Raw genomic sequence first — 12,417 nt, 5'->3', positions numbered from 1 at the left:
CTGGAGTGTGGCTCTGCGAAGATGGGTGCTGGGTGCCGTGACAGCCCTGGGTGCGTGACAGCCCTTTCTGTGACCAGGAGGCTCGGGGATTTGAAGTCATTGGGTAAACGGTGGCAAAGTGGCAGAAAAGACCTCAGAGACGAGTTAGGGACGAGGCATCCGAACTTCCGAATTTAACTAACATGTCTGAGGAGAGACTCGAGGCTTGATCACGTGTTCTCCTGTGATCGGTTGCTATAGGAGGTAGATCTTACCGCACAGATGGGTGGCTGTGCTCAGGATGTAGGGGTTTGTGCCTGCTCTCTGATTGCAGCTGGGTTACTACTACTACTAGTAATAATATCAGTTTACTTGTATCACTGTCCTCTGGTTCCCCTCTTGGTTCATAGTGTCTTATTTTTGTAACATGCACATTGAACATTTGGAGCAAAGGGTGACATGTAGGGGTGCCCCCCCACACTTTGGAGCCCCATGTTCTCACACCCAGTGGGAACTGTCATCACTACCTGCCTCTAGGCATCATGGGAATTTATTTGCCAGTCCTTTTTTAATGGCAGATTGCAGGAGCCCTACATGGGAAGGGCCCCTGTTGGAGCTTGGAATAGCATGAGCCCCTTAGGGGCTCGGCTTGGGTCTGCAGTAGGAAGAGCCCTTCCTCAGACCAGAGTGGGTTCACAGGGTCTCACCACGCAGCCCTGGCTGACCTGGACTCAACAGAGATCCCTGTGCCCTTGCCTCTGTTTCTGCCTTGAACGCTGGGATTAAAGGCATGAGTGTGCTGCCATGCCTGACTCCACAGGCAGTTTGAAGAGTGTTTTTGTAGTCCAGACCAGGAGTTTGTGTCAAGTTCATGTGAACTTGAGGAAGTGAGGCCCTTGAAGATTTCCAGTTTCCATCAAACCGTCTCCAGCCACCCTGCCGTGGTGTCCGCATACCTCCACAGCAGCTTTTTTTCCAGGAGTGAAATTGAGCTCTCCGTTGACCATGGTTGGTCTGGGGCCTGAGGTCAGCTCTGCAGGAGACTCTTATTTTGAAGGAGATGGAGCCTGCTCCTCTCTGAGGCACCTGCATCTCTGGGCTAATGAGTTTAGGTTGATGGAACCCAGACCCCAGGAAGGATTATAAATTCTCATGTGATCTGACTCCCCGCTGAGTGCCTGAGAGCAGCTGTGCCTACCCAGCTGACCTGCAGCCCCAGCTGCCTGGGGCGGTCTGGGTCTCCCCTTGCCCGATGGGGAAGGAGGAGGCAACGGCCCCACTTCCACCTGGCTGTTGGGTCTGGGCCCCTGCCGGCTGGCTGTGTAGTGGTTCTGCCACATCGCATGCTGGCCTCTGTCGGTGACACTTTTCTCTACAGTCCTATAAGTAGGGGTCTTTGTGTCACAGGGGGAAACTGAGCTTTCTGGAGATGGCTAACTTGTCCCTGTCAGTGATAGGCAGAGGCCATGTCCCACTGGACTTCCAGGCCCCTGAGATCACACTCAGCTTTTTTTTCCTGAGTGGAATGGGCGCTGTGGGGCGTTGCTCATGCCCTCTCCTGCCTACCTAGAGAAGCTGCTGAGTACCTGGCCGATGAGCGGTAGGCAGAGCTGAGGTGAACAGAAGAGCCATGGCAGCCATCTTTGAAGACGTTGGAATGTACTGGAGGCTCCACAGATGTCATGTGCCTCAGCAGTTGTCAAAGTAGGGTCCCTAGGCAGCACTGTCACCCTTGGCAATAGGTGTGTCCAACCTCGGAGCATGTTGCAGTGACAGTCTGCATCTAGAGGGAGCAGTTTTGACCCTCCTGTAGCCCAGGTCCTTGGATCTGGAGCAAAAGCCACATACCCAGAGTGTGGAGGTTCACCCCAGCTCTGACCCACAGGAGAAACTGATGTTCCGTTCTTGGGGTAGGCAACACATGAGTAGCCATGTTCTAGATGGGACACGGTGGAGACCACATGAAGTTAGTGATGAGCTGTGCATGCCTGGCTGATTTCTGCCCAGTTGGGAAGGGACCAAGGGCCAGGTGAGTCTGGGGCAGAGCCCAACATGTGTCACCTAGGCATGTCTGACAACTGTCCGTACAATGGCGTCAGACACATGTGTAGTGTGAGCACCTGCTTCCGGGGACCCTGTGATTTGAGCAGGGGTCTTTCTGCTTGCTGTGCAGGCAGAACCAGAAGTATCAGTCTCCAGGGTCCATGAAAACCACACATGAGCCGCAGACCCCAAGCTCAGGTGGAGTGGAGGTGTGTGTGTGTGTGTGTGCATAAATGTGCATGTGTACATGTATGTGGTATATGTAGAGGCCTGTGTGTGTGTGCATGAATGTGCACGTACACGTGTATGCGGAACATGTGAAGGCCTGTGTGTGCGTGTGCATGTGTGTGCATGAATGCATGTGTGCACGAATACATATGTGCGCATGTATGTGGGTGCATGTGAAGACCTGTGTGTGTGCGTGTGCATGTGTGTGTGTGAATGCATATGTGCACATGCATGTAGGTATATGAGGAGGGCTGCGTGTGTGTGAGTGAATGTGCATGTGCACATGCATGTGGGTGCATGTGGAGGTCAAAGGTTAATGTTGGGTGTGGATCTCTTTCTCTTGTGCTTCTGTAGCAGGCCCTTTACCTACCAAGCTATTCTCACAGTCCTTCAGTGGAATTCCGACATCCGTAGGTCGTCTCACCTTAAAGCCTCCTGTCTTTGAAAATATCCATCTCGTGCGTCCCACGCGCATGCCTCCTCCTCTCTTGCATCAACACTATACAAGTTGACTGATTTGGAGCAGGCAGCACCTGGTGCTGCAGAGAGCTGCGCAGATCCATCACACTGCAGACTTGTGTCTGGGAAGAGTCCACAGGCCACAAGTGGCTATTTAAGTTTAAACTAACTACAACAACAAAAGCAAAGCACTCAGCCACAACGGCCACATGTGGTCCGTGGCTGCTGCCACGGGCGGTGCACATGGAGAGAGGCTCGCCCTGAGCCACATGGAGGTCAAGTTGGTGGGATGCTGGCACGGCTGTGTGACATGACCCACTGGAAGAGCAAGAGGACTTGGGAGTGATGAAAGGCATTGGGGTCCCACCCAGCTGGCTGACAGCCCAGAGAGGGACCAAGTCCAGCATCCTTGACCTCTTGAGGTCCTGCTAGCTCAGAGCCTCTCAACACCACACAGTAACATCTGGGAGGCATTGTGAAACACGTCTGCAGTCCTGGCGCTTGAGAGATGGAGACCAGGGGATTAGGGGTTCAAGGTTATCCTTAGCTACATAGCAAGTTCAAAGCTAGCCTAAGCTACAAGAAATTGGGGCTTGTCTGGGGTATGACTAAGGCCCTGGGTTTAATCCTGTCTTTGTAACGGATTGATAAAGAAGAAAGAAAAGGAAAAAATTAGAGTAGATCTTACTATTTTGCTGGATTGTCCTTGAACCTGTAGGCTCAAGTGACCACTCTTTTTTTTTTCTCCCCTTTCAAGACAGGGTTTCTTTGTGTAGCCCCAGATGTTTTGGAACTCTGTAGACTAGGCTGGCCTTGAACTCACAGAGGTCTACTTGCCTCTGCTTCTCGAGCGCTGGGATTAAAGGTGACCTTTCCCAGTAGCCAGGATCCCAGGCGTGAGCCACTGTTAATCCCCTCACGCTATTCTGCCCTTTGGAGCTATGCAGTGCATTGTGGGGTGTGGCAACATAAATATGACCTGACCCTACTTAGCTCTAATAACTTGCCTACCTGTATGATACCCACAGGTACATCCAAGTGCTGCTCAGAGTGTCCGGGAGCAGAAGGGGTTGGGACAGAGCTGCCCCGACTGGGGAAGGCTGGTTAGTGGAGCGTCATCATGATTGATGTTATTTTTCCATGTTTTTCTAGTAGTTGAGGATGGGACTGGGCCCAGATAGCCCTGGGTATCTGGGTCTCCATCTGGAAACATGAGTGGCAGGCCAAGGCCGACCACCGGCTTGTGAGGGAGGAAGGCCCTGACCAGAGACCGTCTTTGCTCTCAGCTCTTTTCATTCTGGGTCTTTTTAGGCAAACAACTGGCCCAGCCCTGGAGAGATAATTAGACCCATCTTTCTCTCTTCTCCACCCCAGCCCAAACTCAGCTTCATCCAGTTTACAATGATGACATTGTTTGAGCTGTGCTGTGCACATGTGGACACTGAACTGTTTAATCTTGCAGCAAAGACCTCATTTCTCAGCCTTGCCTCTGTAGGCTGCAGGCTTAGGACAGAATGACGACACCCCCAATGCTAGGGCAGAAAGACACCCCCAATGCTAGGGCAGAAAGACACCCCCAATACTAAAGCAGAAAGATGCCCCCAATGCTAAAGCAGAAAGACACCCCCAATGCTAAAGCAGAAAGATGCCCCCAGTGCTAAGGCAGAAAGACACCCCCCAATGTGTGTGTATATGTGTGTGTGTGTGTGTATGTATGTCTGTGTATGGTATGAGTAGTGTGTGTATGTGAAATGTGTGTGGGGTGTGTTGGTATGTGTGTGTATATGTGTGTATAGGGTGTTATAGGGTGTTGTATGTGTGTGTGGTCTTTGTGTATATGTATGTGATGTATGTGTATGTGGTGTGTTTGTGTGTATGGTGTTTGTGCGTGTGTGGTGTGGTTATGTATATGTGTGTTTATTTGTGTGTATGTGGAGTGTGTGTGGGTGTTTGTATGTGTATGTATATGTAGGATGTTTGTGTGTGTGTGTGTGTGTGTGTGTGTGTGTGTAGACTGGAGGTTAACCTAAGGTATCATTTCTCAAAGTCTGTCCATCTTAATTTTGAAGATGAAGCCACTCACTGTGACCTGGAACTTAGCATTAAGTTAAGCAACTTCCAGGCCACCTGTCTTCAACTCCTTAGCGCGTGGTCACAGGTTCATGGCACTCGTGGTCACAGGTCATGGCACCGTGTACCTGTCTCCAACTCCCCAGCGCGTGGTCACAGGTCATGGCACCGTGTACCTGTCTCCAACTCCCCAGCGTGTGGTCACAGGTCATGGCACCGTGTACCTGTCTCCAACTCCCCAGCGCGTGGTCACAGGTCATGGCACCGTGTCTGGCTTGTCTGCCTTGCTCCTGGGGCTGGAAGGTTTTATACTTCATGCTTTTCCAGCAGGTACTTCACAGCCTTCCTAGCCGAGAAGGCTCTGAAGACAGTGGCCGCTCACCTCACACCCGTCAGCTGCAGTAGCCACTTGCTAACAGAATGGAAGCGGTCTCTGGTGACCCGTGGAGAATTCGGGGCACAGTGCACTGCTGGTGACATGGGCTGCTCCTCTGGCGGATAGCGGTGTGATTGCAGTGCCTCATGGTGTGATTGCAGTGCTTCACGGTGTGATTGCAGTGCCTCATGGTGTGATTGTGATTGCAGTGCCTCATGGTGTGATTGCAGTGCCTCATGGTGTGATTGCAGTGCCTCATGGGCTGCTCCTCTGGTGGATAGTGGTGTGATTGCAGTGCCTCGTGGGCTGCTCCTCTGGCGGATAGTGGTGTGATTGCAATGCCTCATGGTAACACTCAGAATTAGTATTTGGATTCACCCATTCCTCTTTTTGGTGTTTACCTCGAAGAATCCACAGCAGGGTCTCCAGGAACTGTCAGGACGTTCATGCCGACGGTGGCATTTGTCGCAGCAGCTGAAACAGAGGCTACTCAACATTCCACAGGAGGATGACTAGGTAACAGGGTATGGTCTAACCGTACGATGGAATATTACTCAGCTCTGAAAAGGGACATTCGCATGCCCATTATATCCTTGACAAGTCGTGAGGATATTGCTGAATGAAATGAGCCAGTCACAGGACAGACTCTAATAGGAGGTCCTCAGAGGAGTGCCGTTCACCATGACAGGAAGTTAGGCTCTAGGGCTGACGAAGTGGAGCACGATGTGAGCATTTAGAGGGGACAGAGTTTCACTTTTTCCAGATGAACAGAGTGTGAACTTGCCCCACACGACTGAATGGCTTGTCACAGTGGCAAGATAGTGTTTTGTCATCCACATTTCCCCAAGTTGAGCAGCTGTTGAGAGCTAGAGAGATGGCTGAGCAGTTAAGAACACCCACTGTTCTTCCACAGGATCTGAGTTCAGTTACCAGCACGCACATCTGTTGGCTCACAAACTACCTGTAACTCCAGCTCTAGGTGATCCAACACCTTCTTCTTGACTCCACAGCATGCATAGGCATGCACACATATGGCACACACACACACACACACACACACACACACACACCTAAAAAACTTTAAAAGACTCATCAGCTGTAGAGGTTTTGTGTTGCTTGGATTAGAGGCCACCTTGGCAAAGGTAATGACCAGCCAGGCCCTTGAATTCCAGCCTAGGCTTCTGCGAGCCTTGGGTTGACTGATGCAGTGGGTATGGGAACTGTTTCCTAGCAAACCTGTCTCCTCCCTCCCCCAGGAGCAATGTGGGCATCCTGGCCTCTCCGGTATGGCATTGCCCTGTTAGCAGGCATGCACTTTCCCGTAGCGGCCCAGGGTTTCTGGCTCACACAGTCACTTGTTCCTCCAGCGGCCTTTTCAAGCTCTTTCGCCTTCTGGGATCTCTCTTGCTCTGCTCTCTCTCGTTCTACTTTCTGTTTGCAGTTTAAGATGTGAGCTCTGAGCATCCAGCTCCTGCCAGCATGATGGACTGTACCCTTTTGGGACCATAAGCTCAAATAGCCTGTCCTGCTAACATTGCCTCCATCCCGAGCTCCGTATCACCACAGAAAAGCAGCTAACACAGCTGCATTCTAGTTGTTTGCTTGCCTTGGTTCCTTGTTTTCCTTTTGTAAGTGACCCTATCCTGGTGTTATGCTGTGAACAGCCACAGAAACGGTCTGTCATCTGCACTGATGGGTGTTCTCCTGCCTCATCATTTAGAGGCCCCGTGACAGTGGCAGACACACTTTGCCATTACTGCGTAAGAGCCACCCTCTGTGACCGCCGCCACCCTCTGAGGACACTGAGGCATGTGGAGCACAGGTCACATGATCTGGACCACGCAGCTGGTTGGTGGCACAATGGAGACCAGACTTGGATGCCAGGCCTCAGAAAGTAGAGGTCAAAAGTGTGGGGCCGCAAGTTCTGCAGTTACCTCTTTTGCACTGTGGGCAAGCTAACTGCCCTCCCAGAACTCCAGTTTCCTCTGTAAAACAGGGATCCCCCCAACCTTACGGGTCACCTCCCGTCCCAGAAAACAGCCAAAGCTGTTCATCTTGGGCCATCTCAGCACTAGCAAGACATGCTCCTTCTGCATCTCTGGGTGCTTCAGCCATCTTGGCTGTGAGAGAGTCCCCTCTGCTGTCCTTTTTTCTGGCTGATCATTTCATCTGCCAGTAGAACTGTTCCGAAGCCTGGAAGACCAGGCCTAAAACTTGTGGGGACTGACTGTACTCCAGCTGTGAGCCCACAGTGCTCCTAGGCAGACTCTGTAGGAGGAGCAGGGAAGACATTGGAAGACTTGAGAGTCAACCCTCAGCAGTGGGGGAATGGGGCCGTGGGTATTCTCTTGACACTCCATAGCACCATGGGACCCAAAGCAGATGTCCCCATGATAGGCTGGTCCCATCTATAGACAAAGTCACCCAAACTCAACTGTGCAGCTGGAAAGCCAGTAGGGAACGGAGGGGACAGAGGGGGACAGAGGGGCAGACATAGAGAGAAGCGCCCATGAGCGCTAGGATGAGGAGTGGAGGGGGATGGTGCATCTGAGGTGGTTGGGGCGGCTCTGCTGAAGCAAGGGATGAGGGCAGGCTGGTCAGGCTGAGAATGTGTTAGGAGACCCAGGCTTGCCTGGGTTGGCTTATGAATGATTTGGGGACTGACTTGTCATTGGTCTGTGAGGCCTACAACTATCAAGAGAGGACTGACTGGATGCAGGAGCCAGAGGCTCGGAGGAGACAGCCAGGTGTGAGAGAAAGCCATGCTTGTCAGTGTGCGTGTGCGCGTGTGCATGCGTGTGCGTGTGTGTGTGTGTGGGGGGGTGGGGTGGGGGGAGTTGTTTATATGCAGAACTTTCTCTATGTTGGAGCCGTCAGCATGTAGGCGGTCCTCTGTAGGTGGGGTCATTTGCATGCAGGAAGCCATCTGCCTGTGGGCTGTAATCTGGTCCTGAGTAGATAAGCTCTCCCCCTAGGAAGGCTGCGGAGTGTGAGGCAGCCAAGCTTGAGCTTAGGGAATGCTTGCAAGGTGGACAGAAGAGTGCAGGGCAGCTCAGCAGTTAGGACCAAGAGGAGATGACTGGGAGTCGGAAGAACCCCTAACAGATCCTACGAGGGAGAAGGGAAAGGTGGTGTCCAAAGGCAGGAGTCACGTGTCCAATGCTATCTCCTGAAAGCCAGTAAGACTATGGTTGGCCCTTTGTGTCCCAGCTGGTTACAGTATGGTCTTTTTGACCTTGCTTGGGTAGAGATATTGGAGTGTGCACTGGAAGCCCCTTCCTGGGGTGGTGAGGGCATAGGAACTGGCTGCCCACAGAGGTACTCTTGGGACGTGTGTCTCTCTCCTGAGCCTCAGGTCCCGTGCGGCTTCGTGTTTCCCTGTTCCCTTCATAGGACTGATCTCCTGCAGCTCACGTTTCATATGCTGCCATCATAAACCTCTCTTGGGGAGAAAGAGTTTATCTTAGGGTTTCTATTGCTGTGATGAAACACCATGACCAAAGTAACTGGGACACGAAGGGGTTTATCTGGATTACGTTTCCACAGCACTGTTGTTCATCATTGAAGGATGTCCAGACAGGAACTCAGACAGGGCAGGAACCTGGAGGCAGGATCTGTTTGCAGAGGCCATGGAGGGGTGCTGCTTACTGGCTTGCTCAGCCTGCTTCCTTACAGAACCCAGAACAACTACCCCAGGGATGGCCCCACCCACAACGGGCTCCCACATCCGTCACTAGTTAACGCCCACGAGGCTTGCCTACAGCCCGATCTTTCCACTGAAGCATTTTCTAGTCATCCATTCATTCGTTTGTTTTTGGAAACAGTTTTTTTTTTGAGACTTCCCTCCTCTCAGACAACGTTGGCTTTTGTCAAGTTGACCTAGAACTATGCATCACAAGTCTGTACACACTGCTGTCATCGAAACATATTCTCAGTGTCAGAGCAGAAGCAGGCGGATCTCTGAGTCCAAGGCCAGCCAGGCCAGCCAGGACCACACAGAGCAACCAAGTCTGGAAAGACAATACCCTCTCCCCCACAAAAGAAATCCTGGTTCAGAGGATCCCCCTCTCAGGAACCATAGAACAGGGAGTTCAGATGTAACCAAACTGTGGCATTTTCTGCAGCCATGAACATTCACTGTAGGAGGGTAGCATTCTAGACATGTTAAGGAAGTCAGATGCCGAGGAACATACACTGTACTGTCACTCCTGTCAGAGTGTTAGAAACAGCCAAAAAAAATCCAGCTGGAGGAGCTGTGCTGGGCAGGACTGGTGTGCTCTGCTGATGATCCAAAGGGGCTCCCACCAGGAGTACTTATGTGCCGGCCCACTGAGTTACACGCATGGTCCATGAACACAACACACATAGGTCTACATTATGTACAGTGTGAAGTCTGTTAAACAGGCAGAGATATCGTTTCACCAAGCTCTTCTCAGCACGGCTGTGGTGGTGAAGGTCTCCGGTTTGGCAGGTCCTGGTTTGAATCCCAGCTTTGTCACTCCAGGCTGGCTGTTAGACACGCCTTGGGGTGTCGGGTGCATGCTTGCCCGTTGCTGTGCCATGCCCCCCTCCTTAGGTGGCTCGGGCATGTGGGCTGGTTAATTTTAACTATCAATAGACACTGCCTGCAATCACCTGGGAGACAGAGGGATGGTCTGGATCAGGTTGGCCTGTGAGCCTGTCTGTGGAGCACTGTCTTGATTGCTAATTGTTGTAGAAAGACCAAGTGCTCTATGGGCGTTGGCATTCCGTAGTAGGCAGGGAGGCCTTGCCTACACAAGAATGAAGAAAGCCAGGGAGCCAGCAGGCAGCGTGGGGGACATTCATTTCCTCTGCTCCTCTTGTCTGTGACCAAGCTCTTGCCTCTGACTTCCTGCCATGGTGACTATAATCTGGCACCGTAAGCCAAACACGTTGCGCTGTGTCAGGGTGCCTTCTCAGCAACAGGGATGGAGCTAGGCAGGTGGGAGGAGGCAGCAGATGACAGGGGCTGTCCTAAGCTCCCTTCCTGCCTTGCCTCTGCCCCCCGGGGTCACCTCCCTAGGCTCCTGACTGACAGGCATGAGACTGCCGTGCTCAGCAGCTGCTGCGAAGGGAACTTCCCTTCCCTGTTCTGTCAGTAGACCCGAGGGCCTGGTGGCATCTCCGACCCCTCTCTCTCATGTGTAAGCTGGTCTTAACCGTATGCTGATGTGGATGGGATGTATTCTTTGCGGGACAAAGAGCAGGCAAGGGGAGAGCCGACACCAGGAGACACAGGAGGTTTTTCTGGAGGGTTCTCTCTGACCAGCTCTTGATCCCTTTTGGTTCGGGGTGGGGTATGAGCTGCATGGTGTGGCAGTTCATGGCGTGCTTCTTTTCCCACCCGTGAGGTCGATGCCTCCGTGTCAGCCATTGAACTCTCTCTCTCAATAGTATTGTTTATACCATAGCAATTGGTAAGCCCTTCTGAGAGCTGGTAATATCACCAGCCCGCCATGACCAGACACCTTTGATCTTTAAAAGCATGTTCAGTCATTCTTCTGTGCAGCCAGGGCTGAGACCACTGTCCCACGCTGTCCCAGGACAGGTCTAGCAAAGTGCATGTTCACCAGTGACAGTTACCTCGCCATAACATTATCGGTCTCTTTTTTTTTCTTTTTCTTAAATTTATTTTTATTTATATGAGTACACTGTAGTGTCTTCAGACACACACCAGAAGAGTGCATCGGACCCCATTACAGATGGTTGTGAGCCACCATGTGGTTGCTGGGAATTGAACTCAAGACCTTTGGAAGTCAGTGTACTTAAGCACTGAGCCATCTCTCCAGCCCACATTATCGGTCTCCTTGCCAGTCTTTGCCAGTCACAGTCCCATTTTCCATGTGGTAGGACTGAGTATCAGATGGGATACTTTCTACTGCCACAGCGACTTTAGTGGCCGAGGCTGGGTTTGAACCCAGTTCTGAGCTGCTAGGACTCCAGTCTAGTGTGGCTGTTGCTATCGGCTGTGCTTCGTCTCCCTCAGCATGTTGGATACAGAGTCATGCCCTCTTTGTTGAAGATGGCTTTGGGGTTTGAGCCTGTGGCCATAAAATCCTTAGTGTGCCTACATGGGCTGGAAGGCTGTCACAGAGGTGCTGTAGGCAGTGGCCGCCCGTTCAGGTCAACGGCGTGGGCTGAAAGGGAGCAGACACTAAGTTGTTTTGGCGCTGGTGTGTTTCCTTCCTCTCCAGTGGAGCACGACAAGGAGTTCTTCCACCCTCGATACCACCATCGCGAGTTCCGGTTTGATCTTTCCAAGATCCCCGAGGGAGAAGCGGTGACCGCAGCTGAATTCAGGATCTATAAGGACTACATCCGGGAGCGATTTGACAACGAGACCTTCCAGATCACAGTCTATCAGGTGCTCCAGGAGCACTCAGGCAGGTGAGTTCTGCGCCTGTGTGAGAGTGGGATGCTCAGCTTCCTGTAACAGCTGCAGAGGAGGGAGTGGGTGACGGGCAGAGGGTGGAGGCGAGACATCTGTGGCAATGTCCCTTCAAACCATGACCCCATGCAAACTTGGGCAGGGATATTGGTAGTCTGGGAACCCTGGGAACCTTGGGGCTGTGCCTTCCTGAACAGAACTACATGAACAGTCTAGGTACGGTTTAGAGAGGGAACAGGACGGGAGAGCTGGTGTGGATGGTCCTTCCATTCACTGATCCAAGCCCTTGAGGATGTCAGGCAGCCAATGAAAGTAGCCATTTATAATCAAATGCTAAGGGCAGAAAAAGAAAAAAAAGAAAAAAAAATCCAAACCAAAAGTGAACAGCTGAAGAACTCTTGGCTATCCAAGAATTGCTAGGTCAGGAACCAAAGTTTGTTTTGAAAGCTGTATTTCTCGAGACGCTCTCACTTTGCAGCCTGAGAAAGGTAAGGAGCTTAGAGATGATGGCGGTCAGCCCCTCCAGTACGTTCCAAAGTTCCCAGTTGGAGCCACCAGGGTTGCCTTTCTTTGTGGCTGGGTTTTTGTATTTCGAGGTTTTGGGACTTGTATTGTCCCCACAGATGCTGTGGCACAGAAGTTAGTGGGAGAATCTTCACCTAGGACGGGGACAGGGACAAGGGAAGCCTGGTCCTTGGCAGCTCATCTGGGTGACGAAGGAAGCGGGATTTCTGTGCTGTTTCTAGTGTCTTGCACCCAGGAGACACTTCATATACATGCTAGCATTCTGGAGTGACAAATCTGGGAAATGGGCAGGATCTAAGTGTCCTAAAATCACCACAGAAGGCCTACG

At 51.9% G+C, this 12,417-nt stretch overlaps 1 protein-coding gene across 1 annotated transcript in view; it reads left to right on the top strand.

Moving 5' to 3' along the window:
* The window catches only part of Bmp7 (bone morphogenetic protein 7), an 80,324-nt gene that overhangs the window by 14,470 nt on the left and 53,437 nt on the right, over positions 1-12,417 (top strand). Inside the window, exon 2 of the mRNA XM_031372901.1 lies at positions 11,371-11,563. Within this exon, the coding sequence (XP_031228761.1) occupies positions 11,371-11,563 (193 nt within the window). The remainder of the gene's footprint in view (positions 1-11,370; positions 11,564-12,417) is intronic.

Source organism: Mastomys coucha, unplaced genomic scaffold (genome assembly GCF_008632895.1).
Source record: "Mastomys coucha isolate ucsf_1 unplaced genomic scaffold, UCSF_Mcou_1 pScaffold15, whole genome shotgun sequence".
In the NCBI taxonomy this organism is placed as follows: domain Eukaryota; kingdom Metazoa; phylum Chordata; class Mammalia; order Rodentia; family Muridae; genus Mastomys; species Mastomys coucha.
The sequence above is the reverse complement of the archived record's forward strand: the minus strand, read 5'-3'. Positions and strand labels throughout refer to the sequence as shown.